General features: G+C 42.6%; 1 protein-coding gene across 2 annotated transcripts in view; it reads right to left on the bottom strand.

The window, feature by feature from the left end:
- LOC112157951 (leucine-rich repeat-containing G-protein coupled receptor 5) overlaps positions 1-26,895 on the bottom strand; it is a 40,104-nt gene extending 13,209 nt beyond the window's left edge. The window contains exons 1-6 of one of the 2 annotated variants that reach the window (XM_024291071.2): positions 26,781-26,895; positions 12,743-12,814; positions 8,062-8,133; positions 7,782-7,853; positions 5,524-5,739; positions 3,715-3,786 (exon numbers count right to left, since the gene is read on the bottom strand). In XM_024291071.2, the coding sequence (XP_024146839.1) occupies positions 3,715-3,786; positions 5,524-5,739; positions 7,782-7,853; positions 8,062-8,133; positions 12,743-12,804 (494 nt within the window). In that variant the 5' untranslated portion in view covers positions 12,805-12,814; positions 26,781-26,895. Of the gene's footprint in view, positions 1-3,714; positions 3,787-5,523; positions 5,740-7,781; positions 8,134-12,742; positions 12,815-26,780 lie in introns of those variants that run through there. The other variant, XM_036210261.1, reaches the window with a different exon arrangement.
- Positions 26,896-26,901: the final 6 nt, after the last annotated feature.

Below are 26,901 nucleotides of genomic sequence, written 5' to 3'. Positions count from 1 at the left end.
GAGTAAACAGAATGCTGTTGTGGCGGACAGTATTTTAGAGCTGCGTTCACAACAAACACGGCAGCAGCCTCCAATCTTAATGTCATGTGAATGTACAGACGCCATCAGAGATGCTGGGGCGCGACTTCAGCGACGGGACGGTTCTCTAGAGCAGTGGTCCCCAACCAGATTCAATTAAATAATAAGATAGATTATATTCTGACTTTTCATAAACTTTCATTCATTGGTATTTTTTCAACATTTTCCACAGTTTCTGAACCTCATTCAGTCTGTCTGCAGGAAAAGTATCTAATTTTACAAGTTTCCACAAACCAGAAACTTTATTTGATTGAATCTTCATTCTCTGTAAAATGTTTGAACTTTGTGATGAAGATTTTCTCTTTAACGTCAAAGTGGTGGCTAACAACCAGACACTAGATTCAGCTATGAACGACTTTTAAGGTGGCATGGATAAATAAAGAAAAATAAATGATAAAACTGGTATCTTCTAAATAGAATATAAATCCACCGTGTTACTAACTTTATTATCTGCATGTCTGTCGCTGCGTATTAGCCAGAGCGGCTTCTGCTACATGAGAACTGTCTTAATAATTCTGTATGTGAAGGAAAACTCATGGTTTTGTCTGCAGATTTATTGTTCTCTGAAGTTGAAAGATCTTCTACAGTTTCATAAACTTTCCAAATATGTTTTATTGTTTTTGTATTTAGCTCTGAACTGCTAGCTTAGCGATCTAGTTAAAAACAGTGACGTCTCAGGGAAACGTTTTCTGTGTCATGGTCCAAAAATCTACAGCCTAAAAGGAGTTATACTAATGCAGCTTCTGTTTCTGTTGGTGAAAAGTTTTCAGACTTCAGTGAATCTGCTCCTTCACCAGAGGTAAACAGCAGCATGAGACGCTGAGCTCAGATCTATTCTAGATAGTTTTTAGAACGCTGCAAACCAAAGAGTTTAGGGATAAATTATAACATTTAAAAGTGATGCCAGTAAATATTTGTTTGAACACTTTTATTTTTATGTAAAAGTTTATCAATAAAAATGTTTGTAACTTTATGTAAATATGAAACTGTTAAATGTTTCTGTCTGAAAATATTGTCACAGAAACAGATGTTTTTGTCTCTTTTTGTCGCTAACTTTTACATTTGATTTAGACGGAGAAAAAACGAGGCTGTAACTGTTTTTAGTAAAGGATTGTTCATTTGTTTTATTTTATGGATTTGAGTTTTAATTCCATTTCAGTTTCATTTTTTACAAGAAAATAAAAATCAAAGCTAAAACTCATGAGCTACATTAGTCCAACATTTGAACGGACACTGGTGTTAGCATGACCGCGCTCTTCCAAACCCCAGTTTGTTTTCCTTTAGATTTGGACTAAAGTAACTGGATTAATTTATTATTCTTTCTTTTCTTCTCTCTTTCCTCCTCCGTGTTTGTGTTTGTAGTTTCAGATGAACTTGAGTCTCGGCTGAAGTTTATTATGGCTGATCGTCCAGGTACGCAAACGCGCACACGTCAACTCCTGCGGCCGGAGTTTGTGTGCAAACACTCATTATGATTTGCATACGGCGCGGGCCACACACAGAGTCGGCTCAACACACACCAGTGTTTCCACTGCATGTTTGTGTGTCTAAACTCGCTGCTCTGGTTCACTGAGAAAACAAACGTTTCCCTGCAAACATGGCGCTCACATCGCCGTTCAGCGCTCAGCTCCGACCTTCTGCTGGATTCTATTTACATCTTGGCTCCAACTTTCACAAAGACCCAGGAAACGATGCTCTGCCCCATCAGGACCAGCCTGACGTCTGCGAGTCCTGAAAAGGTCCTGATTGCACCTGGGCCCCACGAGGTAACAAAAACAAACACACAAAGGAAATCCTCCGCTGAGCGGGGGAGGGGTTTGGAAATATCTCGTTCAGTGAATGGTGCATTTCTACATCCATTGATATCAGTATCAGGCTCTTCTTATCTTCATCACACTGAAAGACTCCACCCACAACATTAGGTCACGCTCCAATCACAGTTTCACAGAAACAACAGCTAAAATAAGAATCTATGACAAAAAAAAATTCAATCTGTGAGTCAGAATTTATTATGAAGATTTTAGCCAAAATAAAAAAACAAAAGGCATATTTTCCACAGCTCAAAAGAGATACGATTCTGAGTTGTGGGCGGGACTGTTGCCGCAGAAGTTATCTCTGCTAGCCTTTAAATAAACTCTCAGGATAGTTTACAGCTTCTCACAAGTCCAAGCTAACATTAGCATAGCAATACAACGACGTGCAATAGTGGAGCTATCCGGCGGTACAATTTTGAGTCGAATACCAGACGAGAAAAATGAAGCCTCTACAGCTGGAGTTTAAAACTCGCATAAGGGGCCAAAATCCAAAACACACCTGAGGTCGCGGCTGAACAGAATAAACATTTATTGAACACTGAAAATACATTTTTAACATTTTAAAACTGTAACTTTTTAGCATAATTATGAACTAGATATGCTAGAGTGAATGCTGGAAGCTGAATTTGGCTGCTGAAGATGTTATAGAGCTGGTAGCTAAAGGTGCTGAAATTGATAGCTGAAAACGCTGAAGCTGATAGCAACTAAAATATTAGCTAAATATTAAATTAGTCTAAAAAACTTTTTATTTTAAAAAAAAAACCTAGGTTATCCAAAACAACTAGCATGTAGCGGAAAAAATACCTAAACTTAAAAATATCCTAAAAAAAATGTGGAGTAGTAGTAATATGGAGTTTAGCTCATATTTAAGTGACATACTAATTAGTTTTGCAAAATTGGCATTTATTAGGGATTTTTAAGCAATTTTACAACAATTTTTTTTTAAAATTTAGGTCATCTTCAGCGCTCTTCTTTAATGACATTTCCAGTCTTTTAGCAAATTAACATTTTCCAAATAGCTTTTGCATTTTCACCAAATCCCTTCAGCCATATAAAGTAAATTGTGTCACCATTTTCAAGAATAAGCTTCAGTATCTTCAGTGGCTGTTTACAGTAAAAAGGATTCACACTGACATTATCGCAGCTAATGAAACATTTCTAGTTCATTTTTGAGAACATGGCTTTGGTGTTTTATTATTTCATGAGTTTTCTTGTTGTATGATGTTTCTTACAGAGGAAGCGTATGTCTGCTAAGAGCGTTTGTTACTTTGCTACGGTGTTAAAAGGTTAAGTACCAAAAAACTATGAAAATCCCTTTATAATCCATGAACTGGGAGGAATTAAAAGACCAGGTTTACATAGTAAACATAGTTCAGCTTCCAGCTGATCGTCTCATTCTGAGCTGCAAACCACTCAGTAGTTTTCAGCAGTGAACAGACTAAAGTTAAAGAGCCTGAAATGCTGCATTTTCTGAAGTTTTTGTACAAAATGATTTGGTTGAAACCAGAATTGTTTCTTGTGCAGATCAGCTTCTTAGGAAAAATGTTGGCGTTGTTTTTTAGGGCAGAACTTCAAAGCGCGCATTAAAAAACATTTATGGAGACAAATGTAATGAATTCAAGCTTCCACATTGGGGGGTCCACAGAAGCTCCGCTGGCGGACCCACGCCGGCGGGACAACACAGCGACTGTTTGCTTTTCTGGAGATGTTTTTGCAAAAAGAATTTGAAAAAGTGAAAATGAAAGCCCCCCCAAATCATCTGCTGACCCCATCCCACCCCCACCCCCCCACACACACTAAAAACACAAACAGAGAAACTCACAGCGTCTCCAAACTGTGGAGTCCGTGGAAGCAGTTGGTTCCCATGGAAACGATCCTATTGTTGTTGAGATGCCTGGAGAGAGAATAGAGACACTGATGGTCTAATGAAGCAGACAAAGAGCCCCCGAGCATGTGTGTGTCTTCCAGAAAGGGGGCCCCGGGGCCTTTCAAGAAGTTTCCTTCTTTTGGTAATTTCATGCAAATTAGCTTCAAGCGCTCCAGACAAAAGAACTGTCGGCGGACTTCAATGGCGCCGCTCTGAATGCCATCAAACGCACACAAACAGGGAGTCTGCCTGTTGTTCTGCTGCCGACACACACACGGACAGCTGGTCAACAACCACACACGCACACACAAAGGTCACACAAATACTTCCCAGAAACCCAAAGGTGCTTCTCTAAACTAGAATCAAGTGATTGGAATGACTGGAGTCAATCCAGATGTTTTTTAAGTTTCTGATTACAACTTTAGAGTAGAATTTCTGCTGAAAAACTTGATTAAGAAAGTCACTTCATCAGAAATCTGTCACCAGATGTGCTCAAAAATGCAGTGTTTTGTTTTTTACTGTAACCCTAATTGGTTCCTGTTTGCGGTTCGGTCCATGAAGTTTAACAAGTTGCATTCAGGAACCTTTAATGGAGAGCAAAGAGGTTAAAAAGTCATTTATAAGGTGACTGAAGCCGTAGTTCACATGGAAGCACTTCAGAACCGTCTGAGGCTTTGATCAGTCTGAAAATTTCAAGAAGGCCACGCCCCTGTGAGGACACGCCCCCTCTGCCTTCTGAAGGTTTAGTTTAAAAAATGACTTGACCTTTGAAAAACAAATGATGATGGCAACTAAACATGTTTATGGTGTTGAAGGTTTGTAGACTTTTGCGCTTAAAATCCTAAAATTAAAAAGAAAAACTGCATGAACTGCAAAATGACCAAACCCCGATTCAAGGGGAACAGCAGCACGTCAAAAAACGACGAGTTGAGGACATCCAAAACGTCCAAAACTGATGTGGAGGGTCCTTAAAGGGTAACCAAACAGGAACGTTGGAGGCTGACTCCGCCCACAGCCAAAATGTGGAAATCCAGTCAGAGGGGCGGGGCTGGGGTCAGGACTTTTATCAGATCATGACGTCAGACTTACATGGTTTGACCAATCCCGAAATTCAATTGTAATACTTGGATTCAACCAGTAGATGGCAGCACACAGGTGGTTTTAGACTATATTTTCAAGAATTAAACAAGTTTATTTGAATTTTTGGCAACAACCAACAGACTTTTAAAGACCAATTTATTGAGGTCAGCAGCCAAATAAGTTGATTTAGGGTTTGGTTTTCCTTTAACCGAACATCAATGTGTGACGACTTGGGAATGAAAACGTCTTACTCCAGCGGGTTAAGAAAATGAATGGAAGTTCAGCACAAAAATCGGCCATATTGAATCCTAATTTCTACCCTTTGATCGAGTCACTAAAAACTTCATGTGCCCAAAGCTCAGTCCCTGATTGGTTGACGCCCTGCAAGACCTCAGATGGCGTCGGTACATTGGCTTAACATTGATACTTGACGCCGTTACTGTGCCAAACGCGTCCAGTGTGAATGCAGCTTTATGTCTCTGTGGTTACATTTTACTTTAATGACATTGTTCATCATACATACTTTATCTTAGTAAAAATGATAACGATTGTTTAGTTATTTACCAATGTTGTTTCATTCTGATTTGACAAACATTCCTCCCGATCATTCGAGTGCACTGATGATCATCAGCTGATGATAACAGTCACGGAGGTTCTTGAACATGCAGACGGGTCAGTACGTACAGCACCACCAGGCGTCCCAGCGCGCTGAAGGCGTGGTCAGGAACACGGTTGATGTGGTTCAGGGCGAGCGTCATGGCCTGCAGGGCGGGCAGCTCGCTCAGAGCCGCCGCAGGAACCTCCGTCAGAGCGTTGTCGTCCAGCCAGAGGTGGCGCAGCGAGCGCAGGCCGGAGAAGGAGCCGGCCGGGACGCTGGAGATGTGATTGGCATCCAGACGCCTTTAAACAGAGCAGTCAGTCAGGGTGGTGTTCAAGTAGTCCTGGAGAAAGTGTTGTTGGGTTTTGAACACAAATATAGGGTTTAACGGAGTATTTAATGAAGCAAACATCACTAAACATCCTTGTTTTTCAGCCTGGCGTGGACTGAAGAGCTCTTAAAGAGGAGCAGGAGCGTTGGAGTCCGAGGAATGATCGGCAGGTTGCTGAAGTACCACTTAAAAAGACTCGAGAAGCAACACAAGAGCATTTTAACGAGCACACGCTCATTGTGGAGACGGCTTTCAGGGGAATTCGTAAAGTAATCAAGAGTCCCACATTTATGACGCAGTAAAATCAAAATTAAAAAACACTTTTTAAAGTGCTCCATGAAATTCTTATGAGAATGAATCTGCTTTATTTCATGTCACACAAGAACAAAATTACTTCTGCAGAGTTAATTCAGGACAGCTAAGTCAACAACGCCTTGAAGTTTGAGACTCCGAGCTGAAGTTACAGGAAAAACCTTTTTAGAGGTCCAGCCATGATTTGTAATTTTGAAATTAATGGTTTGCAATTAAAACTTTTTTTGGCTAAATATGAAAGTTGCATATTGAAGTAATCAGCATAAAAATAAGCTTTGTTCCTTTAGCTCAGGATATCTTTCACTGACTTGAGTTTTTGAATGAAGATTTGATGAATGTCTAACATTAAGTTGTGAACTCAGACTCCTTTTGTGAGTCTGCAACCTCAAACTTTTGCTCTGATTCTCTAAAGCAGAATAATTTCTCATTTCTGCTAAACATAAAAGATGCCACATCACTATAGATGGAGGCGCTAGACGGTATAGTATAGTCCAGTGACTAGACGAGTGGAACGCTCCTGGTACGTTTATTGCGTTCGTGGAGTTTGATATGTGCTTGTGGGAGAGTTTTAGCAGAAATTTAACTTCATAAATGCAGTCAAATGTTTTTAATTATTTTGTTTGTTTTTCATTTAAAAAGTTGACCAACAAAGACAAACAATTAACTTATTTTCACTTTAAAATGTTCTTTTCATATTCTCTCTTAAAACAAACACTTTTATAGTATGTACATTTTTAGATTTAACCCTTTAACACCTGAGGTGTCACCGGTGACGCTTAAACACAAAATCTTTAACATGCTGTTAAGTTACGGTAAATCAAAGAACACAAACACGGGAGCTCCGGTGTTAAAGGGTTAACTATAGGATTTAACTGACAATCACCAGATGAGTTTTTGTTACATTTTTGGGGGGATTAAGTAAAAACGGTTGAACTGATAGATGAACTGAATTCCACCTTAAAAATCTGCCGCCTTCAGTTCAGCTGTTGAAGCACTTTTTTCTTTTTTTTTTAATGGTTTTTAATCAGCAAAAAGATTGTTTTAGTCCCTGAAAATCCCTAGAAACCCTGAAAACAAATAACCACTTTTTTGATGAGCCCGGAACACCAAGCTCCTGGTACGAGTAACTTTAAAAGACTTTTCCTCAGGTGAGATAAACACGCCTGTGGAGAGCGGCGAGTCCAAACAATAACTTCTCTGTTCCGCCGGAGAGAGACGAGAAGGATGGGACTTTACATAATTGTCCATCAGATAAATGAGGGTCCTACAGAAAGACTCGGCCGTCTCCATTCTTATGGCCTTATCAGAGTCTACACACACACACACACACACACACACACACAGGTACAGTTTCAGTATAATTACTGTGTGTCATCAGGCTCAGCGAAGACACTGTGTGCACTACATACATTAATATACTGGATCATGTGGGTTTGGATTCCTTTCCACCAAAAAGTAAAATGAGACTTAAGTTTGTGCGTGTGTGTGAGCGCACGTTTTGCTACATAATAGGGACCTTCATGGTGTGTATACAACTTTGGTCCCCATAATGTCTGTAGACAAGAATCAGTGTGTTGTTAGTTCAGAAACATTTAAGAAATCATGACAGTAAGATGAAGTCTAAAAGATAAAGACCCAACATTTGTAAGCAGGACGAAGACGTCAGTGAAATAAAGCAGCTAAAATCAAAGGGCGTCTCACAGTGACTGCAGGTTGTGCAGGCTGTTGAAGGCCTCAGCAGGAACAGACCTCAGCTGGTTGTTCTGGAGCATTCTGGAACATAAACAAATGAAAAGTACCAAAACAAACATTTAAGAGTAAAAAAAAATAATATTAAAACATTTTATGAGGAAAACCTCAAAAGTGAAAAAAGAAAACCAAACATTTAATGGCACCTCTAAGCAGGAATATGTTGGGTTTGATTTTTATCATCACAGTCCATTCAGGTCAGAAAGGAGCCAAACTGAACATGTTCACTCACAGCACTTTGAGGTTGTAGAGGCCGGCGAACGCTCCTTTAGGGATGAAGGACAGATCGTTTCCAGCCAGACGTCTGAGGGACAGACAGAGAGGGAGATCAGGAACAAACCTTCAAGCTGTCTAGAATATCGACTGTATATGAGAAGTGGACTGAGTGGCCCAGCCCCCCCCTGCTGTTCCAAACAGGAAGTGGCTTCAAGAAGCCAAAATCCCGTAGTCTTCCATTGGTCAGAGTAACCATTCTGGCTCTGATACATTTTAGCATCTTCTTGATTCAGTTTTTAAGGATATTTTTAAAGAATAAACGGACCAATCAGACGCCTCAGTAAGAGTAGGTGGAGCCTACTGGCAATGATGTCCAATGTTCAAAACGTTTGATTCAAGTATTAGGGATGTGGACTTCCAACAAGCTCACTCCTGATTGGTGGGAGTAGTTACCATAGAAACCTCGACTGAATTTACTTAATTTTAATGGAGCTGGAAGTTAACCCTTTCTCATGGATGACGTCACACTCAGTCCAGTTCTCTGATACAGTCGACGGTCCAGAACAACAATCGTAAGGATGCACGTTAAGACGCTCTGACTGACTCTAAAACCTGATCTGAGAACCTTTCACTGAAGTCAAACTCTCAGCGTCTCTTTGTGTTGAATCGTGAGTTAAATATCCAGATTCTGTTTCTCACAGCAGCATCACGGTTACAAACTGGACTCCCTCCTGACCAAACATGGCGAAATATGGGCGTGGCATGCGTAAAGAATGCACTACATCTCCCAGAAACCCCAGCGCAAATGAGCAGGCTCTCATTTGCCAATCAACCTCAGAGCCTGACTCAGTGCGAAGTATTGTTTGTGCCATTCTGCCTGCATACCGAGCGTTTCTTCTGGACCTGATCTTCTGTTTCTGACCCGGTTTTCATCTCCGTTTGCCTACCGCCTGCCCCGACCCTCACCTGGACTCTACCTACTCTAGTCAGGATGCTGGTTGATGACCTCTGCCTGACTGACCCTGATTTAGCTTTGTGGCTGCTAATAAACCTGCTGCGATTGGAACCAGCCGTCTGCCCGTTCTGTGACACATGGTCCGAATGTGACTTCGCCTGTCTGGTTCCTGATGGTGTTCTCACCTGCAGGTGACCACTGTGATGGCTGAACCTCAAGTTTGTGTTCTCAGTGATGGTTTCTGGTCAAGTTCTGGTTGTCTCTCAGGGTCCAGAATTCTCCACAGATGTCTTCATCTCAGTTTGACACCCACTGACTTCATTGTCAGATCATCTGCTTTAATTGCTTCATAGTTGTTGTCTTTTTTGTACTCTTTTTAATAATTTTCTAAACTTCTCCTGCACTTTGAGTTCTTCACCGCTGGTTCCTGACAACCTTATTGGATCAGAAAGTTTTCCTGAAGATTTTTGTACGTTTTTCTGTATTTTCTCCCAGTTGAGTTTCTGCCACAGAACTGAATATTGGAGGACAAACGGTCTCGTTCTCCAGGTTTCCTTTGGGTTCCTGCTCTGGACCGTCATTCGACAGAGCGGTGCAGGATTTGGTTCCCTCAAACGTCTGTTTTCAGGTTAATCCCAGCCTCCGGCGCAGCAGCGATGACTCCTGCGGGTTTGTTTGCTCTTCGGGGGCCGCTCAGAGTTCAGCCGCTCTGCATGTCTGCAGACTTCTCGCCGCAGTGACGTTTCTCCCACCGTAGTGACAAATATCACACAGGCAGACGCACAGCTGGCAGCGCGGCAGAACAGCGGTCAAAAGTCAAACGCGTTCGGGTCTCGGCCGGGTCAGCCGGTCCCCTCTCTGGCTCCGGCTCCGCCAGCTGCCTGTTTGTTTTAATTTAGATGCGCTTGGAAAAGTGTTCATACGTGAAGCGGGGCTGCAGGAGGCGAGCAGGAATGAGATTACAGGAGGAGCTCCCGGCGGGCTCAGACGCCACCGTCCAGACAGCGCCACTGTCGCTGATGGATCCAGAGATCACATGACCTCATCCCAACCAGAGACACTCCGACACCTCCGTCTACATCATCTCACTTTCTCATTCGATGAGCTTTCATGTCGTTTCCTGAAGATTTTGCAGAAACTAAATTTAATAAACAAAAATATTTTTATAAAAAGCTGAACTTCAAAGAAACTGAAAACAGAACAAAGTCGAGATGATCAGACGTTTACTTCAATGAAGACCAATCAGCACAGCAGCAGTGAGTGTCTGTGTGTTATTGCTGCTCACCATCTAAAACCTCCAACATCTAAAACCTCCAACATCATGTTTGATACGTCCATTTCTGAGACTATCTCATCAGTATAGATAAAACTGTCCTTAAAAACCACCTGGACAGAACTCCATTCATGTTTTCTGCCCTGTAGTTCATCATCTGTGTCCGTTGATTTTTCAAATTGAACCATTATTAGTTTTTAACCAAAACATAACAAATCATCAAATGATTTATGACATCTATAGTATATTTAACTAAAACATGACATTGTCGTTTTTTGTATTGTGGATTTCAGCAGACGGTTTAAAAACATTTTAATTCCAAAACATGTTTTTCTGTCAGTTCTCTGCTGTACGGAGCCTTCCAGGGTTAAAATGCTTCACATTTTTTATCTGTACGGATAAACAGAAACAAAGTTGTTGATTTTTTTCTCTGAATTTCATAAAAAGATTAAGATTCTTTGCTGAGAATGAAAGTTTCAATAAATTGAAACGTAAAAACCAAAACCAGCTCAGAATGACAGAGAAGCAAACTTAAAGCGTTGGAATTATTTTTCTAAATCACAGAATAATGTCAGATTTAAAGAACATAAACAAAACCAACCGTACTTCCACAGAAAGAAATTACTCTTGAAAGGAAATGTTCTCAATTTCAAAGTAAAAGTGTTTTTTGTAGTTGGGAAAAGAAAGACTAAAGATCAGTTTACTGAAATACATTTTGAAAAAAAACATTTTTTTTTTTAATAAAAAAATGTAAAGAAAATTTAGTTCAGAATTTTATGAAAATCTTGTGAGTTCATGTGACCGTCTGCATGTGCAGTGGAGAAGCTTTACTGAAGCTCGTCTGTAATAGGGACCAACCAGTATGATTTTTTGGAAGGCCGATACGATACTGATATTTGATATTCATTTGCTGTTAATGTGGACATATTGGTATCAAATTTTACAATAATGCACACACGTCTCCTTTACTGAAGACTAGCGCCTCAGAGTCAAAAACAACCAGTTCATTATCTCGACTCTAGATAAATAAAAAAGGCCGATACCGATATGTGTCGACACCGATAACACCGACACCGATAACATCGACACCGATAACATCGACACCGATATGTGTCGACACCGATAACACCGACACCGATAACATCGACACCGATAACATCGACACCGATAACATCGACACCGATATGTGTCGACACCGATATGTGTCGACACCGATAACATCGACACCGATAACACCGACACCGATAACATCGACACCGATAACATCGACACCGATATGTGTCGACACCGATAACATCGACACCGATATGTGTCGACACCGATAACATCGACACCGATAACATCGACACCGATAACACCGACACCGATAACATCGACACCGATAACATCGACGCCGATATGTGTGGACACCGATAACATCGACGCCGATAACATCGACACCGATATGTGTCGACACCGATATGTGTCGACACCGATAACATTGACACCGATAACATCGACACCGATAACATCGACACCGATATGTGTCGACACCGATAACATCGATATCGGTCGACCCCAAGTCTGTCAATGTTCTGCTAAAGTGTTTTTTTGTTTTTCCACTGAAGATGAAACAGTCAGTTCTTTTAAAACCCGTTTTCTGTTGCAAACTGTTTTCTAGTTGTTGCTGTGTCTTCATTTCTTCTGCTCACGGATCTACTGGATCTGTAATCAGCTAAACTGAAGAACATTTTCAGGATTTGTTCCTAAATGAACCAAAACAAAAGTAGCATTTATGTTTTGCCTTCTGCTAAAGTTAACCAGGAAGTTGACAGAAAAATCATTGAAGGTGATAAAACAATTTCTTTCTTTCTAAATCTTTGAGTTTTTATCTGTTTTGTTGATTCTGATTTTCTGTTCTAAATAATGGTATAAATGATGCTTATTAAATATATTCATTTTCGTATATCCCGTAAAAGACAAACAGCAATAATTCAAACTAGAGCTGCAACAAACACATATTTTACTAGTCGGCTAATCACCGATTAATTTTTTCAGATTAGTCGACTAAGCCGGTCATGCGCAAAGTGGATATAAAACACACAACTTACCCATCAGTAGCTTTAAACTAACTAAAAATAGTAGATAGATATTCAGTGTGAATGCTGGAAGCTGATAGCCAGCTAAAATATTAGCTAAATACCAAAGTACAATAAAACATTAAAAAAGCCTAAGTTAGCCAAAACAGCTAGCATGCAGCTGAAATATTAGCTAAACTCCAAATTAGTCTAAAAAACCTTAATAAATGCCAAAATAGTCCATAAAGCTAGCAGGATATCATTATAACTTTCAACTTTACTACACTCTGACTCCATATAATATAAAGTAACTAATCGACTATTAGTCGAGTAATCGCGGCAGCCCTAACTCAAACATGATCTAACAGTGAGCCTGGTTTGGTCCACAGTACCAGCGATGTGCGCGACTCACAGCTCCTGCAGGAAGTGCAGGTTGGACAGAGCTCCTGCAGACATCTGCGTCATGTTGTTCATGCTGAGGTCACTGCAGAGACAGAGAGAAGAGACTGTCAGTGTCACTCTACCACATGGATCCAACTTTATCGACACACCTGCACGTCAACATGAGCAGAAACAGGATGAATCCTGAACACTTCATGGATCAACACAGAGCTCTCAGTGAACATCCTGTCCAACAGTCAAACAAACATGTTCTTAAGGACGCAGTAAAGTCCAGACAAACACAGAGCTCCTTCAAACGCCGCTCTGCTCCTCACACCTGAGCGAGAAACAAGAAGGAGACGCAGGAAGGAGTCAGAAAAGAGGGAGAGGAGTCCTGCTCCTTCGTCCTCTGCAGCTTTAGAGGAATAACTTCAATGATGGAGAACAGAAAAAAACTTCACTGCTTTTAGACCCAAAACGCTTTTTAACATGTTCTTGTAGCATTTCTCTGATGGAGGAGGACATGGAGACACAAAATCAACCTTAGATTTACATTTCTGAGTAATTATTTATTCAATTGTAAGGTTGAATTTGTGACATAGAAACCCACTGGGCGGGGCCACAGTCTCCATGCTCCGCCCCATTCTGATGCATCCACTAAGACGAAGAGATCCATGAACGTCTTTGTTTTCCTCGTCTGAGCTGGAATCTGGATCGGAACCACAAACACATTCTCTATCCAACTCCCCAAATATGGACACTTGGTTAAGGACCCTCCGTGTGACGTTTTACGTGTCCTGAACTCGTTTTTTGATGTGCTGGTTGTTCCCATTGAGTCACGGGTCCCCAACCAGTCCAGCATTGCGGTACCCAAACTTGGTGCCGGTGCCCTAACCCTGACCCAACACCAGATGCTGTACCAGATCTGAACCAGAACCAGACGTGGTGGTTAAGGTCAGGGTACCAGTAGTGGACATTTCCTGAGGACCAGTGCGCATCCGGTACCGCATACTGATACCGTGTTCTGAGAATGGTGGACCTTTGATTTAACGAACAGCCGGCACATCTAAAAACGACGAGCTGGAGAAACCCAAACCGTCAAAAAGTGGCGTGGAGGGGTCTTAACCAACGAGGATGTGATGCAACTGTACGTCTGGATAGTTCTGATGCTGCTGCTCTTTTTGTTGCTCCAAGAATGTTAAGGACGTGAGGGGCTGTAAGCCAGACAGAGAACGTGTGAACAGATGGATGATGGGAAGTGGAGGAAGAGTTACTCCATCCCAACAGTCCCGACCACAACTCAGATGACTTTCTAATGAACTCCTGCCGCTCTTCAGAAACTATGTCCCAGAAAACAACACAGGATTTTGGGTTTTGGCTAAAAACATCATAATTGTTACTAAAATAGTTCTGGGAACGCTTTGGAAACAGATCAAAGACAGTTGGAGAAGGACTTCAAGAAAAAAACTTAAAAATACCAAAACCTTCCATGAATGGAGGATGAAAAACAAGAACATGGTTCATTATTTTCTCTGCTTTATTTTAGAAACGTTAAGATGATGAGCCTGATGTGGAGGCATGGTGGGGGTGGTATCATCATGGTGACCTCACTGGTTTGTTCTGTTCAGCACCTCGGCGTCACGGTCCAGCAGCTGCTGTGAACACCTTTGGTTCTGGAGTCATAACAGGCTGTCGTCAGCGTTTCAGAAACTCTTCCGTCTTATCTGATTCTCCTGCGAGCGATCGTATCGCCGGGTCGCCGGAGCCGCAGACAGGCCGTCTCTGTTTCCGCCGCCGCGCACACCGAGGGCGTGTCGCAGGTTGAATGCGCCGCTTGTTAAGGAACTTTGTCGACACTCCATAAAGCCTGTAAATGTGCAGCTTTACAGCGGCGTCCGCAGGCACAGTGTGTGTGGGGGTTTGTTGGGACTCGCTTGGGCAGAAGGCTCCTCCACGCCGCGCGGACCAACGCCGTTCCAGCTGATCGGCTTTTACAACAACATAAAAATATGGTTACGGCGCTGGCACACACTGAGCTGTTCATTAGCCAGACTGAGGCCTCTGTGGGGAACACACCAATGAGTAACTCTCAGACAAGCGGGACTGTGTTGCTGCTCGGACACAAACGTCACTCGGAGAAAAACCTTCAAGAAACTCGTGAGGGACTGACTGCAGCCAGAAAAGAACCTGCACGCCGTACCTGCAGGGGGCGACGTACGCCACATAAACACAATTTAAATAGAGAAGAAGAAAAACAAGAAAAAGATGTTATTTTACAAACAACTGTAGGATAAAACATTTTTGCTACATTTACACCGAGCACGTTCAACAACTGGCTTTCTTGAACGTTCTTCTTTAGACCTTGGGGTTCACGCTAGATAATCTACATATTCATGTATATTGAAGATATTTATATTAATCTGATCCAGTTCACATTCTGTAAAATGTTTCAGTGAAATAATGAGATTGTTAACATCATACAGAGTTAGATGGATTATCAAACAGAGAAGTTCAAACGATTGTTCTGCTTTTCCTGGAGGAAGTTTCAGTTTGGCCACTAGGTGGCGATCACGCTATAGCATTACACCTTATTACAGAAGAAGAAGAAGGGATGAGAAAAAAAAATATGTTTTAGACCATAATAGTTACTTCAAAAATATTTCCTTAAAATAGTTTGGAGAATTCATATAAAGATGTATGTGTAGGTCGACCTAGCGTTAGCATTAGCCGTCCTATGGGAAATCCCATCATACGTTCCCAGCCAGTAAGGCCATGTGGCCCCATATGGTTTAAAAGTGGTTAGAAATGTGGGTCCCTAATGAATTTGTTCATAGTTTCTGTGGTGGCCCCTCCTGTGTTTGCCCACATTGGCATAAGTGGACACTCGGTTAGCTCGCTATGCTAGCCAGCCGCTCAGTGGACAGCAGAGCTCGTTAGGCCGATACTATGGAGCTTGCTACAGCGGAAGTCGCTCGCTCGCTAGATTGACATAGCGAGGGTTGCTACAGCACAGTTGGCTAGCTCAATACAGCGGAACTTGCTAGCTCGCTACAGTGGAGCTCGCTAGCATGCTACGCCGTCCACCAGGAGGCTGGCTAGCGAGCTAACTCACCAAGTCTCCACTTAAGCCAATGTGGGCAAACACAGGTGGGGCCACATTTTCGCCCACTTTGAAACGATTTGGGGTTAGCATCAAGACTTTAGCATTATGTGTTAGATCGATCTCTACTTTTATGGGTTGATTATTGATCTATTAGGCTCAGCCTGATTCAGATTGATCAATCAGTTTTATGCAACATTTATCCATAAAGCCAGGAAAGTGACGTAAAAACGTTCATAGCGAAATGCTCATTTATGCGGGAAACACTCGCAGTCGTCAGACAGGTCTGCATGAACATGTGCAGCTGAGAGCGATCTCACAGAAGACAGAAATAACCTGCAAAAGGTGAAATCTGAAAACTCGTCATCTACAGTTTTTGTTACAACTCTTAAAGCTTCTTATCTGGATCAAAGATTAATGCACATTTGAAAAGCTGAATGCATTCAGGAGATTGATTGACAGGATCTACAGCCAATCAGGATGCAGAACATAATATGTTTTTTTAAAAATGACAGTAAAATATAAATCTATCAAATTAGTATTTTTATGTCTGTTTCCTCCAAACATTTTCTCTTTGTGACTGAAGTTTTTAAAGATTTCGTGTTTTCTAAAGTGAAAGTTTTGTTTTCAAAGACGGCAGCAAACGTTCCGATCATGAGGGCGCTCCACAATACATCATCTGATTACGATGAGCCTTATGTCACATGACTTCATCTGGATGATGTCAGGCTCATCCTTCACTTTTCTTCTGCAGGTTCACGCTTGATTTCACAGATCAAATCTTTTTCTAAACAAAATAAAAGTGAAGCCTGTTCAATGATGGTTTTAATCGTAGTCACAGATTGAAGTATTTCTGTGTAAAACTTCAGTATTCAAGAAATGGGTCGGACCTGAGGAGAAGTCTGGGTTCACAAACGGTTTTGATGGGTCTCAATAAAGGAGGCGGTTCTGACGGATCTCAGAGAGTGACAGCGAGGCCTCTCTCGGTTTTGTCCTCTTTCCGTCTTTCTTTATGCTTTTCTTTTGGTCTTGCGGGGAGGGGGCGGGTCGGCGGGGGGCCCCTGGTTACTGGGAGGGTGGGTGGGTGACCCCCCCCCCCGTCAGTGTAATCAGTCTCTGCTGTCGTCCTCCCAAAGACTGGACATGCAGACAGGTGGTTCGGGAGGAAACCTCATTCTGTCCCAAACATCAGCCGGTCTTCACCGTCGGTTCAGCCAAACAAAAGCAGCCCTTCAGAATAAAAGACTGCAGTAAAACGGGGCGGATGACCACGAGCATCTTTGATAAAAAGCTTGAATTTACAAACTACTACATCTTAAATCATTGAAGGTTCATAATTAAAACAATAACAACGGTCCGTTAACAGTTTATTCCTCATAGTTTCTGACAATCGCACTTAAGAAAACAGAGAAAGATCTTTGGATTTTGAAACATTTTGCTTTTGTTTGACAAGACAGAAAAGAAGACGGTGGAAAAAAGCTGCAAACTAATCGAAGAAAACACAAAACTAGTAGTGAATTTATGCTTATCGCTGTTAACTCTTTAACACCTGAGGCGTCACCGGTGAGGCTTAAACACTAAATCTTTAACGTACCATAACTTTTCAGTTGTTAACGCGATAATTCCAGGAGGGAAAACAGTGGAGCTAACCGCGTTAACGAGAATTAACAAGTATTTAATGAGATAAAGACTGGTTCACAAATGCATTATATCTTGTTGATTCAATATGTAGCCATGACAATTTTACAAAGCCTGATTTTGTAGTTTTTCCTTTTATTTCTTAAAATTAAACGTAAAAATTCTGCATAAATAGAGTGTGTGCTTTAGCGGACAGCTGAGTTCACCGTTTATCCATCCAGACGGTCGGAACAAACCGAGAACCGCCGTCTCAATCAAGCTCCAGCTCAAAGAGTAAAGAGCTGCGTCAGTCAATTCAATTCAAATAAACTTCATTTACAAAACAATTTTCCAGCTACAGAACAGCTCAAAGTGCTTTACATTAACAAAGACATTTGTCATCACAACTATAATAATAATAATTATAAGGTCTTTAGACTTAAAGATTGTGGGAAGAAATGAAAAGTTTCATCAGCTTCTACCAACTTTTTTTATTTAAAGAATCAAATATTATGTGAGTATTTTAAAGTTTCAGTATCATCCATACTAGGGGTCATTCATCTTCTTGACCTCTTTGTCCCTTTCGGGGTCGCGGGGTGCTGGAGCCTAACCCTAACCCTACTGATGGGCGAAGGCGGGGTTTACCCTGGACAGGTCGCCAGTCTGTCGCAGGGCACCGTACTAGAGGTGTAGGAAAAAAATCGTTTCTATATCGCGATATTTCGTTTGGCGATACTTGTATCGATTTAAAATGCTGAAAAGATCATATCACATTAATTATTTATGAAGGTCTTACTTTTTATTTTTAACTTAAACCACCAACCAACAATTATTCTGCTACAGTCTTGAGCTATATACCCATATGATACATATCACCATATGTATCATATCCTGATATAATACATATCGGAATACATATTGTATCACCTTGCCTAAACCTAATCCATGCATTTGTGTTCGTGAAAAAATAAATAATCTGTTTTCTCCTGATCCAAGTCAGACGGTTAAAGACTGCAGAAAGACAAAAGACTGGAGACGAAGGAAAACTTCCCGCTTCTGAAAGCTGGACCTGAGGAAGTGAGAGGTGTGAATCAGAGCTGCTGGACGTAAAAATATTGAGCTGTAATCATAACAGAAAGACGTCAAACAGAACCGCAGCCTCCAGGCCTCACAGAGGAGCTTTGTGTGAACTCCTGCTCGGTGCCTCCATGAAGGAGAAGGTGCTTTTGTTTGTCCTCACAGTCGTTCAGCTCCTTCTCATCCATAATGGATGTTTTTTCAGCTGAAGGTTTAAAACCGAGCCTGGGGCTGGAGCTGCTTCAGTATCAGGCTCCATTGTCTGCCTGACCTTTCTCATAACCTCGCAGGAGCGTGCCTTTACCTGCGCCGTCAGGTTGGGCGGCCTGTGTGAGCGTCTGCTCATCCGTGGAGCCTAAAAGCTTCAGCTCCAAACATCCCGGACAGATGGGTGGACTTCCTGTCATCCTGACGGGTGGTGGGCGGGGTCAGAGAGCTACATTGAAATTCACCTTTCCTCACAGTCCAACAGGATTGATGTAGAGGGTTTTTCTGGAGGGAGCAGCTAAATATGAAGCCCTCAAAATCATCATCTCCACAGAAGAGTTTAGCATCTGACAGAAATGGGTAAAACTTTAGAAAAAGTTTGTGAGAAACGACTACAGGGTCTATGTTTAAGGCTTTAAAGCCATCGAGCTTTTGGGGAGATTCAACACTTGTAGAGCAGATACAAATCTGAGGCCGTGGTTCTCGACCGGAGAAAGGTAGTTTAGTTTGTCCTCTCTCGGTGGGTGAGTGCTCCTGCCTCAGGTGGAGGAGTTTGGGTAACTTGGGGTCTTGTTCACCAGTGAGGAAAGATCGGAGCGTGAGATCGACAGACGGATTGGAGTGGCGTCTCCAATCCGATGTACCGGTCTGTTGTGGTGAAGAGAGAGCTGAGCCAGAAAGCAAAGCTTTCAATTTACCGGTCGATCTTCGTCCCAGTACTCACCTATGGTCATGAGCTCTGGGTCATGACCCAAAGAACGAGATCCCGACTACAAGCGGCTGAAATGAGTTTCCTCTGGAGGGTGGCTGGGCGCTCCCTTAGAGATAGGGTGAGGAGCTCAGTCACCCGGAGAGAGCTCGGAGTAGAGCCGCTTCTCCTCTTCATTGAGGTGGATCGGGCATCTGGTCCAGATGCCTCCTGGACGCCTCCCTGGAGAGGCGTTCCGGGCATTTCCAACAGGGTAGAGGCCCCGGGGAAGACCCAGGACACGCTGGAAAGACTACTTCTCTGGGCTGGCCTGGAAACACCTCAGAGTCCCCCCAGAGGAGCTGGACGAAGTGGCCGGGGAGAGGGAAGTCTGGACATTTGCATTGACTGCTGCCCCGCAACTTTGTCCTGGATGAGCGGAGGAAAATGGATGGCTGGATGGACGCATGGATAGATATCCAGCAGAGGGCGAAACAATGGGTTACACGACTGCTATCTGAGATGACGTCTGACAGACGATAAGAGCAGTGACGGTTCCATATGTGTCTTAACGCATTCAGCACAGGATTCCTGACCACACCCACGGTGTTCACACTGGACAAGCAGGGAGCTTCTACTGCTTATTAATGCCTGTCCACCATCCGATTTTGGCGAATGCGCCTCCAGTTGGAAGAGGGTTGGTGCGGAATGTCAAAGCCTTGCAAATGTTGTCCCAGACTTCATCTTTCACAGCTCTTTTATGAAATATGAAAGACTCCGTGTCATAGAATATCAGCTAGAATTATGAACTTCTCGATCACAATCACAAAGTGTCACTTCCATGAATCAAAAGGAGCCCCATCCATATGTCATTACCAAATCTGAGTCCGTGAGTGATCAAAGTTTGACCTGGTTTAACTCGCAACAAATTGCCAAAATCAGCCCAGAGCCCTCGCCGTTCCTGATACGTCAACCGCCGTATTGGAAACGATTGCCGCCCTTCAACAGCGAATAGTGCGAGTCGCACTGAGTCACGTTTTTACAGGAACTGCTGTAACCAATCAGGAGAGAGTTTGTTCCGGCTTGCTTGAAGGCCACACCCCTCTCACTGAAATCGGATCAGGGAAATCTGTCAATCAAACGTTGGAGGCGGGGCCAGCGGGTACTTCTTATTTGGAAGACGAAGAGGGAAGGGTTGCTCTCTCCAGTTCCTACTTATACAGTCAATGGAATTGACCAACAACTTCCGTTTTTTCCAGGAAATTGTCATTAAAAGAGTTTAGAAGAGCTCCATCTCAGACTCTAGAAGCTTCAGGCTCCATGTTCTCCTGCTGGTTGAGAAGAATCTAAACTGTCTGGGAAAAGAACATTTACTGGAAAATGTTTTGTTTTCTCCCTGTTAGTTTTAGAAATGTTTGTTTTCCTCTGAAAATTAAACTTTTGTTTGATTAAATAACTGATTCCTGTTTGTGTTCTTTCATTTCTTTGGCCGTAAATCAGAATCAAACTTTCCACGACTGAAGCTGATGTTTCTGTCATCTGACACTTCCACACATGAACCTGGACAGGCGCCACCGCTCTTTTATCTGACTGTAAATAAGGTACGGCTCAACGTCGCCGTCATATATGGCTGCCAGAGGGGGCGTGGCCACAGGAGCCTTCATATGCACATCAGTTCATTCATCACATTCAGGCTAAATGCATTCCTGTGCTGCTGCTGTCAGTCAGGGGGAGAAAGGAGACTTCAGGCCCATTCAAGCAGCAGGCGGCTCTGCTTAGGCATGCACGCACACGCACACGCACACGCACACGCACACGCACACGCACACACACACACACACACACACACAAAGGCGCTGACAGATGGCAGCATTCAGACTGACGGCGGTCAGGCAGACGGGCCGTCAGATGCAGACGTAAAGCGACTCTCCCTGATGAGATCAATTTTCTCCAGGAGCTCGTTAAGCTCAGAAACTCTCAGGAAAACGAGGCGTCTGCCGCCGTTTGGAGCGATGGGGGGCGGAGCAGACGCCATGTTTTCTGGTGCGTGAAGATCTGCGGTACACGCAGCGAGAACTTTACATCAAACTATGTCTCAGTCCAACAGAGATATTTGTCATTTAGCTTTAAAATGTTAGTTTCCTCACAGAGCTCTGAATGGACTGAGGAGGTCGTAGGTCTGAAGGTTTCTCTGATTCAAAGCAGCAGGACAGATAAACCACAATAATTCAGTGGAAGAAAAACTAAAACTTTCTGCTACATATCTAGTTCATAATCATGTTAAAAAGTTACGGTTTTATAAATGAGTCAGAGTGTGGTTTGATTGGACGTCTGACAGGCCCTTACACCTGTAACATTTGGTCGGTAAGGATCCAGTCCTCACACCTCACTAAAAACACGAGTGTGGCATGAGGACATCACCTGTACGGCATCACCTGTACGGCATCACCTGTACGGCATCACCTGTACGGCATCACCTGTACGGCATCACCTGTACGGCATCACCTGTACGGCATACGTCTGTAACTTTCATTATCCTCACGGTTCTTCTCCAAACACTCAACACACACCAGACAATGGTACGTTCCATTTCCACATCGTCCCTTAAGGTGTTCCTACGAGCCTCAAATGAACCATTAGACACACCTGAGCTCCTCTGGAGATGCAGCCGCTCCTCTATGACCCTCCACGGACCGGACAACCCAGAAACCCACAGAACCGGTACCGGTGAACGCATGACGCATGCGGCGGTCAAAAATGAATAAATGGAGCTTTAAGTGTAAAGAAAGTCTTCAGTTTTCTTCTCTGATTTTTGTGTTTTTAGCTAAAACTGAATAGAATAGATTTATTGTTATTCAGTTCTCTCCAATGTGGACAGTCAACCAAGATAATAAAAATAGAAAATAAAACACCTTAAGTCAAGTTTGTACTAATATACTGAATCAGATTTTATTTTTAATATTCTAGTTTAGAGCAGTGATTTCACACTTCGTCTTTAGCATTTGTTTAGTTCAAAATCGAATCATTTTTATTGTATCACCAGTTCATTTTTGTGTTTTTGACGCTGATCTTTAGTATTTCTTATTCTTCATATTAGTTGTGATCTCCTTCCAGCTTCATTAACATATAATAATAGAAAAATGTCTATGATGACGTTTCTCTTCCATCTAAAATGTGTTCTAATACTAAGAAACTTGAAACTGTTTCTCATTTGTAACTATTCAATTACACGTTACCTAAAAATAAAGTAATGACGTTTTTGTCCATCTTTTTCAGAGAATAACTGAAATATTGTGATATTTATCGTTATTGTGATATAAAATAATCGATATCCTGATTTTCATTTTTCTATACTTCCCGTCACTAACATGTATTTATGAATAGACTTCAGTTTAATGAGGAACAGAGTTTAAATCTGTGATATCAAGTATTTCACTTTATTTAAAATAATTTGTAGCTTTTTCTGGATGTTTTTTGGAACAATCCCTGCTGGGATGTTTCACAGCTAAACTTCTGAACTGATTTGATTTATTGGGTTAATATTCAATTTAATTTGTGATTTTGTGAAATATTGATTCATTTTTCACATCATTTAAAAATCAATTATATTTTGGAAAACTTTTCTCATCTTAGTAATAATGTGAATCAAAGTTTCAGTAAAACTGCTCTTTTTTCATAAATTGAGCAGAAAGATTTAATTAAATAATTTATTAATTAAAAATATTCAAGTTCAAATTAATTTGATTTATTTTGAAATTCATGTTTGTTTTATGTTTGATGCTCTTCAGAAAAAGGAGTTTTTTGACACATATTTTGATTTTTTAGTCATTACAGAATCCAAATTTAAGTTTTTATCATAAACTTCTTGATCTTTGCTGACGTGCTCGTCCAGAACCAGCAGGTTCTGCATGAAGGAACCGCGGCTGAAAGTTCTGGATCGAGACAAAAACCAAATCCTGGATCAGGATTACAGAGGATTCTGTTGGCTCCACTTTCCCTCTTCAATCATTCACTGCAGGTAAACAGTAATACGTAACGGTGGCGTCCTGCCGGGCCCGTCCTGCCGGGCCCGTCCAATCAGAACCGGGATCTTTGGGTTAATATTACTCTGTCCAACAAAAAGTTTGAAACTTCGGAACTTTCACCGGCTCTTTCCATAAAAACAAAGAGTCACACGAATCCTAATAAACTCCACATTGTAATAAGTAGATGGTGTGAGCCTTGCAGCCCGGTTCTGGTTCTGGTACCATGAGGTCCAGCTGACCTCAAATCGATCACCTTCCTCAAAAACACATTCCTGAATCACCTGGAAAACTTCACTGCTGCTGCACGCTTTCACGAGACGTTTGTTAAAAATCAAGCAACAATAACACACGTGCACACACACGTGCACGCTCACACACACCTATAAAGTCTTTGATGTTTTTCTGGATTCGATTCCTGATTGGAGCTTTAATAAAGACACAAAGAGCCTTTGATCGGCTGAGAGTGTGCACGTCTGTGTGCACGTCTGTGTGTGCGTCTGTGTGTGCGTCTGTGTGTGTGTGCGCGTTCCTTAGTGAGGAAACCGTAAGGAACACACACACATGCACGCCCTCGTGCACACGCGTGGCTGCTCTGAAAAGAAGTGAGTTTCCTTTAATGACGGTGAAATTTAAATCCTGAACATTGTGCAGCTTCCAGGCTGCAGCCAAGACGGGCAGTTTCCCTCCACACGTGCACACGCTCACGTGCACACGCTCCAGCGGCCTCCATTCAGTGACGTGATGCTCCCGCCACAGTCGGCGGCGGCTGGCATTGAGGCCGGTCACCTGCTGGGAGGTGGAGTGGATTTGAATTCACTCTAACAGGATTTTACAGCCAAGCAGAAACAAAGAGCCCCCCCCCCGGTCCCCCAAACCCGCTCCAGAACCCCTCACGACCCGTCCACGGCAGAACCTGTCAGCCCAGAAACAACTTCACAGAGAAACAAACCAGCTGACATCCTGCAGAGACCTGGAGGTCTTGGAGTTTTCATGCGTTTAGTGGAAGGATTCCTGAAGACTCAGGAGTCTTTGCTCCACATGAACTCAGACCCGTACAAGTCGCTCTCTGATCATCTTCTCATCCGTCTCCAAAGCCTCTCCGGTCGTCTTTTACTGACAATGATGCCGTTTTTAGCCAAAAACCAACAATCCCGTGTTGTTCTGTTTCTGCAGGAGTTCATCCATTGACTGTATAAGAGAACTGGACAGAGTTGGTGTGATGCCACCCACAGAAAAGGCCGTTTCTCTGGTTGAAGACGATTCAGCCGCCATTTCTTCACAAAACAGATGTTGGAACTAGAGCAGTGATTGGTCCCAAACGGTCTGAGTCATCGTTTCTATGGCAACTACTGTTGCCAGTCAGGAGTGAGCTTGTTAGAAAGCCACGCCCCTTCCACTGAGAACATTCAAGGGGGGAGGGGGGCATGCTTTAACTGAGGCGTCTGATTGGTTAGTTTATAACTTGAGAACTTGTAATGAAGAATTACAAGTATCACGAAAAAGAAAGAATGATCAAGATGTTAGAAAATGTTTATTCTGACCAATAGGACGACTGATAACAGATGCTTGTTTCTCTATGGGATTTTGGTCTCTTGGAGCCACTTCCTGTTAGGAACACCAAGGGGGCGGAGCCTCTCAATCAAGTTCTCCTATACCAGGGGTCTGCAACCTGTCGCTCTTTAGCTTTAAAGAAAAATAAAAAAGATTGAATAAGAGATTAGGGATTCAAGTTTTGTCCTTTCTGTTTAGAGTTTTAACATGTCAAGCATCTCAGCAAAAAAGTTTAATTTACTGTCAGAAATTCTGTAGAAATGTTCTTTAAATTTCTATTTTTAATTTATAGTTGGTCAAATAAAAGTCTCTAAAGTTTTTAGTGTGGTAAATTACACTAAAGTGGTTTAATTTTGAACAAATGTGCTTTAAAATGAATAGAAATGATTTTTTAAAAAGCTCAGGTTATTCTAGGTGTTTTTTAATAAATAGATTCTAATAAATGTTGTTTATTTTTAGATTAAAATGAAAACAAAGTCCTCCAAAATCCTACTGATAAAATCATTAAGCTTCACTGTCATTTAACTAAAGCTGCAGGACGACCTTTACTGACACAGAGGCTTTTATTTTGAAAGGAACCAGTGTGCTGCCGTCAAAAGTAAAAGAAGTTTCAACTGTGATATATAGAAACATGTAGACTCTGTTGTAATTCAATTATAATAATATTTAAAAGCTAAATAAATAAATGTTTGATTGTTAAACAATCATAAATATTGAGCATTTCGTGTCTCGTTGGTTCTGCTCTTTACCGTCTTTGGGTTCATCAGAATTCTGCCTCGGAGTTTTGGACAGGACTTCTGTTGTAGAGTGAACCTGCACTCATTTCCCATCATCCCCTGGTTTACACTCCCTCCTGCTAGCTTACAGCCCCTCACACCCCAGGCTAACACTAGCGGCGCAACAACAGAGTAAAGAGCTGCGGTTCTGATCCAGATTCCAGCTCAGACTGGAAAACCAAAGACCTTCATGGATCTGTTTGTGAGTGGACGCATCAGAATGGGGCGGAGCAGAGAGACTGTGGCCCCGCCCATCGGATCTACTACATCACAAATAAAGGATTTTTACAACAACAAATAAATGTTCAGAAATGTTCTACAGACCAGGAACACGGTTCTGAACGAAGCGGGTCTTCCAGTCTAAAACCAGAACTTCACATGAAGAACTTCCTAACAGACACAAATCAGGGACGGTTCTGGTTCTGGTCTCCTCTGATTGTCCAACAGGTGTGGAAACTCACCTGAGTTCTGGTCTGAATTCTGTTCAGAATTTTACGGTTTCAGAACAAAATTAGACCAAAAAACTTCAATCTTTGTCTCAGGAACCTCCACGGTTTTCAAGAAATGAGGAATTCTTTAAAGGAAATCTGGACCCGACCAGTTCCAGAACCTCTGAAGTTTGAGTGAAGACACTGAGACGTGCTCAGGGGTTCTGGGTCGGGTCCAGAACCTCTGAGACCTGCTGAGACTGACACTTTCCAAGAATCTGGTTCGAGTCCAGCTCCAGTGGGTTTGGATCTGCTCAGGTTCGAGTCCCTGTGGAGCTCCTGTAGGTTCTCTCAAAGGTTTGGACTCTGAGACCTCAAACAGAACCTCTGCAGAACCCGGACCTGCTGGGTTCTGGAGGTTTCAGGGAGCAGCTCCTCCAGGAGCCCCCCCCCCCCCTGGCCCGCGTGCGCCCACCGCTACGTGACATAAACAGAGGACAGGTGCTCGACTCTCACATCTGTGCACGTGCACGCCCGCACGCGCCGCGCTGCAGAGTGAGAGCAACAGGTTCGGCGCGCGGCCGCTCGGTGTTGACTTACAGGTAGGATGTGAAGACGCTCAGGTCGCTCGGAACCGCGCGGAGCTCCAGGTCCGAGCAGTCCGCGCGGAGCAGCAGCCCGTCCAGCTCGCAGCGGCAGCGGCCCGGGCAGGTGGCCCGTC

The sequence above is a fragment of the Oryzias melastigma genome, linkage group LG23 (genome assembly GCF_002922805.2).
Source record: "Oryzias melastigma strain HK-1 linkage group LG23, ASM292280v2, whole genome shotgun sequence".
Taxonomy (NCBI): Eukaryota; Metazoa; Chordata; class Actinopteri; order Beloniformes; family Adrianichthyidae; genus Oryzias; species Oryzias melastigma.
This window is presented reverse-complemented; position numbering and strand designations above follow the sequence as displayed.